This window comes from Bos javanicus, chromosome 23 (assembly GCF_032452875.1).
Source record: "Bos javanicus breed banteng chromosome 23, ARS-OSU_banteng_1.0, whole genome shotgun sequence".
Classification (NCBI taxonomy): domain Eukaryota; kingdom Metazoa; phylum Chordata; class Mammalia; order Artiodactyla; family Bovidae; genus Bos; species Bos javanicus.
Genome location: NC_083890.1, coordinates 25,734,724 through 25,740,723, shown reverse-complemented (window position 1 = coordinate 25,740,723; position 6,000 = coordinate 25,734,724). Strand labels below are relative to the sequence as shown.

Sequence of the window (6,000 nt, the reverse complement as noted above, 5' to 3'; positions counted from 1 at the left end):
TGTACATTAAGAAACTGTCTTCCCAAGTTATACAGAGTAACAAGAAAAGGCAGGAACGAACCAATACCTCAGGGTGAATGGGAGGGTAAAAAGTGTAAGGATGGAATATAGATGCTCACACAGAGGAAGCTTAAGAATAAGCTTGAAAACATCTGGTTCCCTCTGAATGCCACCACGTTAGACAACTGAGAACAACTCAATTATTTTTTATTTGAAGGTTTTATTTTTCAGCATTTCACTTTATACATGCAGTACAAAACCCAAAGGTGCCAAAGAATACAATACAAAAAGTTATTCTCCCCTCATTTTCACCTTTGACATTTTAAATTTGTAATCTTAAAGACATTGCAACACTATATGGACAATCACATACTCTAGTGCTTTGTATACATTTAGAATGATGATATGATTATATTTTATGATCTATTTTTCATTACACATACCACAAGCAACACACAGTTTTCTACTTTGCACCATGCTGTGGGGAAGCTGTTTCTGAAGGAAAAAAAAAAAAAAAAGGATAAGGTGCCAGAGTCCAGCTCCAGCAGCCAGGGGATCAGCCTGAACGGATGAGCAGTGTCAGTGGAAAATGATGGAGCCTCTGACTCGAGGTATGGGACTACATGTTTATTTCAAGCATCAGATCTTCTTTTATACTTTTTCAAAAACATTAGGTCAGAGGTTTTACATTTTCAGCTCCCCCTCACCCAGATTTATTATCTCCTTGTTGTCCTTCAAACAAAGTTCCTGCTTCAGTGATTCTCTCAGAATCATGTTTACTTGTGATTACATTGTAACTCATGCATACCACATTTCTCAGTTTATTTTTTATCTTTCTAAATCCTGCTTGCCCCTAGTATCTTAAGCTCACTATCTCCTAAAAAGGCTTCTATGCTATGCTATGCTAAGTCACTTCAATTGTGTCCGATTCTGTGTGACCACATAGACAGCAGCCCACCAGGCTCCCCCGTCCCTGGGATTCTCCAGGCAAGAACACTGGAGTGGGCTGCCATTTCCTTCTCCAATGCATGAAAGTGAAAAGTGAAAGTGAAGTCGCTCAGTCATGTCCAACTCTTAGCGACCCCATGGATTGCAGCCTAACAGGCTCCTCCGTCCATGGGATTTTCCAAGCAAGAGTACCAGAGTGGGGTGCCATTGCCTTCTCCGAAAAAGGCTTCTAGCTATTCTTAATTATTCCTAAACCCTAAGCTCAGCAAACTTCTTTTGCCAGAAACATTTCCCTCACAAACAGGTCTCAGATAACAGTCTTTCCCATGGCTTCAAGCTGTGGCCTACGTGCTCATCCTGGGACATTCTTTGCAAAAATCCTTGAACAAATGTCAATGGTTATTTTATAGATTATTTTCTGAGCACAACTGCAGAAGGCTTTGTGCTTTCTTATGCTTCTCTCAAGAACAATAAGCACCTTAACATTCTTTCCAGCCAACTGAACCGAAGAAAGGAAGAAACAAGTCAGAATACAGAGCTAACTCCTGCATCCCGGGTCTGTGCCTGCGGAATGAGGAAAGGGGGCTGGGGCCATGCCTCCATTTTGTCAGTAATGCCTAACACGACTCCCGACAATAAGGAAAACCATTCAAATAGATAAGAAAAAATAATTTGCTTCTGGTCTAGGAGAATTCACATCATGATCAAATGCTTCAAACCACACTGACCTGCAGCTTATATGATGCTCCTAGTACAGGGGATTCTGGGCTGCTTCAGGCCCTGGACAGATGGTCAAAGGCTCTGACTCACTTGGCCAAAGCCTGAAAAAAGGCTTTAAGGGCCCACCAAAGGCGCCTTGAGACAAGGTGTGAATGTGAGATTTATCTACCATATTATAAAATGAAATGCTTCCCTCCTCATATTCTAGGAAGATACACACTCTGGCCGGGTGCACCTTTACAGTGAGTTTTGTTTCTGGAGAGGTGAGTGCCCAGTACTCCTGCTTATAGAACCTGAGGGCCCAGAAACCATCCTCAGGTTTGATACAAACTCTGCCCTTTCTCATTACATGAGGCCTACAAATCCCCAGGTCCCATGCGCCGTGGGTCCCGACCTCTACTTCCCAGTACCACGTCCCTGTGGTGATGACCTGATGACCCAGCACACAGGGAAGAGAATAAAATCTCTGTGGGTCCTCAGGCAGGTCTTGAGACTTCTCTCCCCAGGTTACACGTCTGTTCCCTTCCGACAAGAAGAGGGAAGGATGGGCGGTGGCTGGATCCAGAGTAATATCCACTGAAAAGACAATAACCATTTTAATATCTGAAAAAGAGGGTGCTATTATTACCCTGAGATATTTTTGAGCTTGTGGGGCACTCATATATTTCCACTTGGACTCTTTCATCTGCCCTCTTTCAATAAATCCTCAGACTGATCCTGAGAGAGTAAGAAGTAGTCTCTCTTCTGCCATCAGGGAATAATTTCACTTACCAGCCTGGAAAAATTCTTTCCTCCAGTCTAAAAAGAAAATAAATAGTCATTATCATACCTAGCACCTGAATTTCCTTGTACAAGAGGTAATTTCTTCTTTCTAATGCTTCTTTTGCTAAGGATCCAAAAGTATTCTATAACTTATCCTTGAACTAAAGCTTTCACTGTTTTTCTTATTAAATATTCTTATAAGAATGAATTCCTCTAAATTATTCTTTATATAGTGCAGACTATAGGCATTCCCAACAAACAGTCACCCTCTTCTTAAACAAATAGCTAAATTATATGCTTGCCTTTCACCACCTTCACTGAATTTAGTTGAGACTACATGACTGAATTGTAGGCAATAAAATGTGCTCAGCACAAGACCATATCATTTCTAGGTTTGACAATAAAATAGTTCATGTGATTTTTTTTTTTTCATTTTCATTCTTACTGTACACTTTCCCACCCAACCAAGAACTGTAAGGCCCTAAAAATGGAGAAAACTGGAAAAAAAAAAAAAAAAACCACCTAGTCCTCAGAGTTACTGTTTTAAGTGAGTTGCTGTGGAGAGCCACTGACCAAGATGATATAATTTATATGAGTGTGGTTAAACTGTGGAGATAATAGGAATTGCTTTAAAAAAAAAAAATCAAAGCTAATTACACTGCTTGTTGCAGAAATTGCTATTGTGAAGTGAAAGCAAAATACTGTAACCAACACTTTAAAAATATGTGGTCTTGGTTTAATGCTTAGGTAATAGGAGTGACAAAAAAAGGTGAAACCGACTGCATGTAGAGACATCCATGATACGTGTGTGTGTTAAGTTGCTTCAGTCATGTCCAGCTCTCTGCAACTCTATGGACTGTAGCCCACCAGACTCCTCTGTTCATGGGATTCACTAAGCAAGAGCACTGGAGTGGGTTTCCATGCCCTCCTCCAGGAGATCTTCCCAACCCAGGGATTGAACCTGTGTTTCTTATGTCTCCTGCATTGACAAGTGGGTCCTTTAACACTAGCACCACCTGGGAAGCCCAGGATATCCATGATAAGAGGAGACAAAACAGTTGCTAAGACAGTTTCCTATGAGTATTTAGGAAACATACCTTATGCACTACACAGGACTAAAGGAGCTAATTTGAAGAGGGTATTCACTGGGTCTGTTACTAACATCCTATTAAAAAAAAACTATTCATTTAATAATAATTATTCACCTTTTTTCACTCATAAATCAAAATAAATGTAAAGCTTCCAAAATGGGTAAATTTTCAAAGTTAAAAGGTGACTATCTAGCCAAGAGTGAACAAACTATGTATGGCCTGGGAGCCAAATCCGGCCCATCCCATGTTCGTTTAAATACAGTTTTATTGTAACACAGCTGTGTGTGTGCATGTGTGTGTTCAGTTGCTGAGTTGTGTCCGAGTGTTTGCGATCCCATGGACTACAGCCCACCAGGCTCCTTTATCCATGGGATTCTCCAGGCAAGAATACTGGACTGGGTTGCCATTTCCTTCTCAACACAGCCATACTAATTATGTATTGTCTGTGGCTGCTTTTGTGCTAAAAGGGCACAGTTGAGTAATTGTGACAGAGACCATGTAACCCATCAACCTTACAATATTTACAGTCTTGGCCTTTACAGAACAAGTATGGCCATCACTTTTGTAGGCCACCTAAAATAAGAGATGAAATTAAAAGTGCACTCAGCACAAGGGAATAGTGCAATTTATTTATGAAGTAGAGTCTTTTAGGAAAATTAAGAGTGAGCAGAAATCAAGATGATGGACTTTTTACAGCTTTACCAGGGACCTTCAAGTGAGCAAACATAACGGGGGACCTTAGAAAAAAAATGAGATTGGCAAATAAGTCTATAGTTGTATTTTTCCAACAATGATTGACACATGAAACTAACTGAAAGAAAATGTATGAGAAACCTATCAACATGAAGAATATTTCTGGAAGGGCTGAGTAAATAACTAAGCAAATGTTCTTCCCCAAGGCAACAACTGAGACTCGAGAAATTGTGAAAAATGATCACTTTATATTGAGACATATATGAGTCATTCATGAAAAAATATTTAAAACTGTTTAATTGAAGAATGACAATAAAAGGATGATCTCTTTTTAAAATAAAATTAAGTTAGTAATAAAAAAGAAGCAAATTTTAGATACACAGAACATCTGGGTATTAATCAATATATTTATAAATAATCTGTGAATCAAAAAGAAAATTTTGAAAATATTTGGAATTGAATAAAAATGAAATCACTACCTACCAAACTATTGAATGCAGCTAAAAGTATTGCCTAGAGGGAAACTTAGAGCTTTAAATGTTTGAAGCAGAAACAGTATTATTTTAAACCAGTAACCTAGCTTTTCCCCAAATGGACTAAAAGGAGAAGAATAAACTAAATTAGGGCAACAGAACAGAATTTTGAATCTAGAAGTCAATTTATGATCAAGTGATGTCTTTTCAAAAGTTACCAATGCAACTCAATGAGGAAAAGTATACTATTTTCAAGAGTTGGTGTTAACACAGTTGGATATCCACGTACAAAAAAAAAAAAAAAAATACATTTAGATCTTTCTCTCTACCCACTCAAAACAACTAACTCAAAACGTGTTATAGACCTAATTATAATAGCTAAAAATATAAAATTTTCAGTAGAAAAAAATAGATAAAAAATTGAATAATCTTGTTATACAAGGATAACTGAAGATGTAATATAGTAAGAATAATAAAAACCGCAAAAGAGAAAATTATATTTACTGTCATTTTTAATTTCTGCTTTAATCAACTTGTAAGATGCATGTGAGAAAAAGATGAAAAGAAAAAATGCTTTAAAAATTATTGTTCTTGCTATGTTTGCTAAGGAAAAGAAGTTGTGTTCTGTACTTTTTTCTGTTAGCAGTACAATACTGCATAGACTTTAGGAGCTTAATTCTGTATCTTAGAATCATCTTCTTCAGGGCCATGCACTTACCAGGGTACAATGATGTCTTCTGCCAGCCTGAAAGTGAGCAAAATGAGATACTATTATTCCCCTTTCCTGGTCCTTCTCATAGCTTTTCCTCTCTCGTCACTGGCATTCTCTAAGTATTCAGTGACTTATTTACCTCTCCATCCCTTCCCTTCCGCACAATACTGTGACCATGCCTTTAACTTTAGAATGGTTTGGCCTGTGAGTGGGAAAAATATATAAAGTTAGAAGGAAAATCAAGCTAGAAGCAAGAGAAGGAAAAAAAGAAAAAAAGATAGAAAATAAAGAAGTGATGGAAAGAAAGGTAGGTAGTTTAGGAAATGAAGATGGAAACAAAGAATAATAGACAAACTGGAAGGAATGAGGGGAGGAGGAAGGAAGGGAGAAACATGAAGAACAGACGTGAAAGGATAAAGAACTAAAAGAGTAAGACGAAGACGGAAACAGTAAAGAAAGGAGTAGTAAGGGGATGGAGAGAAAGGAAGGAAAGCTTTAGAAATATCCATCAAAATTACTTTTTTTTTTCATCTCAAGGAAAAGATATCATCAATTAAAAAAGAAAATGAGTTAATTCATTTTTACAGACTCTCTTCCATTC

At 37.8% G+C, this 6,000-nt stretch overlaps 1 protein-coding gene across 6 annotated transcripts in view; it reads right to left on the bottom strand.

Moving 5' to 3' along the window:
• Positions 1-200: 200 nt before the first annotated feature.
• The window catches only part of LOC133236451 (butyrophilin subfamily 1 member A1-like), a 51,960-nt gene continuing 46,160 nt past the window's right edge, over positions 201-6,000 (bottom strand). For all 6 annotated transcript variants that reach the window (XM_061398479.1, XM_061398480.1, XM_061398478.1 and 3 more), the window contains 3 exons: positions 5,406-5,432; positions 2,440-2,466; positions 201-2,244 (listed from right to left, as the gene is read on the bottom strand). In XM_061398479.1, the coding sequence (XP_061254463.1) occupies positions 1,697-2,244; positions 2,440-2,466; positions 5,406-5,432 (602 nt within the window). In that variant the 3' untranslated portion in view covers positions 201-1,696. The remainder of the gene's footprint in view (positions 2,245-2,439; positions 2,467-5,405; positions 5,433-6,000) is intronic.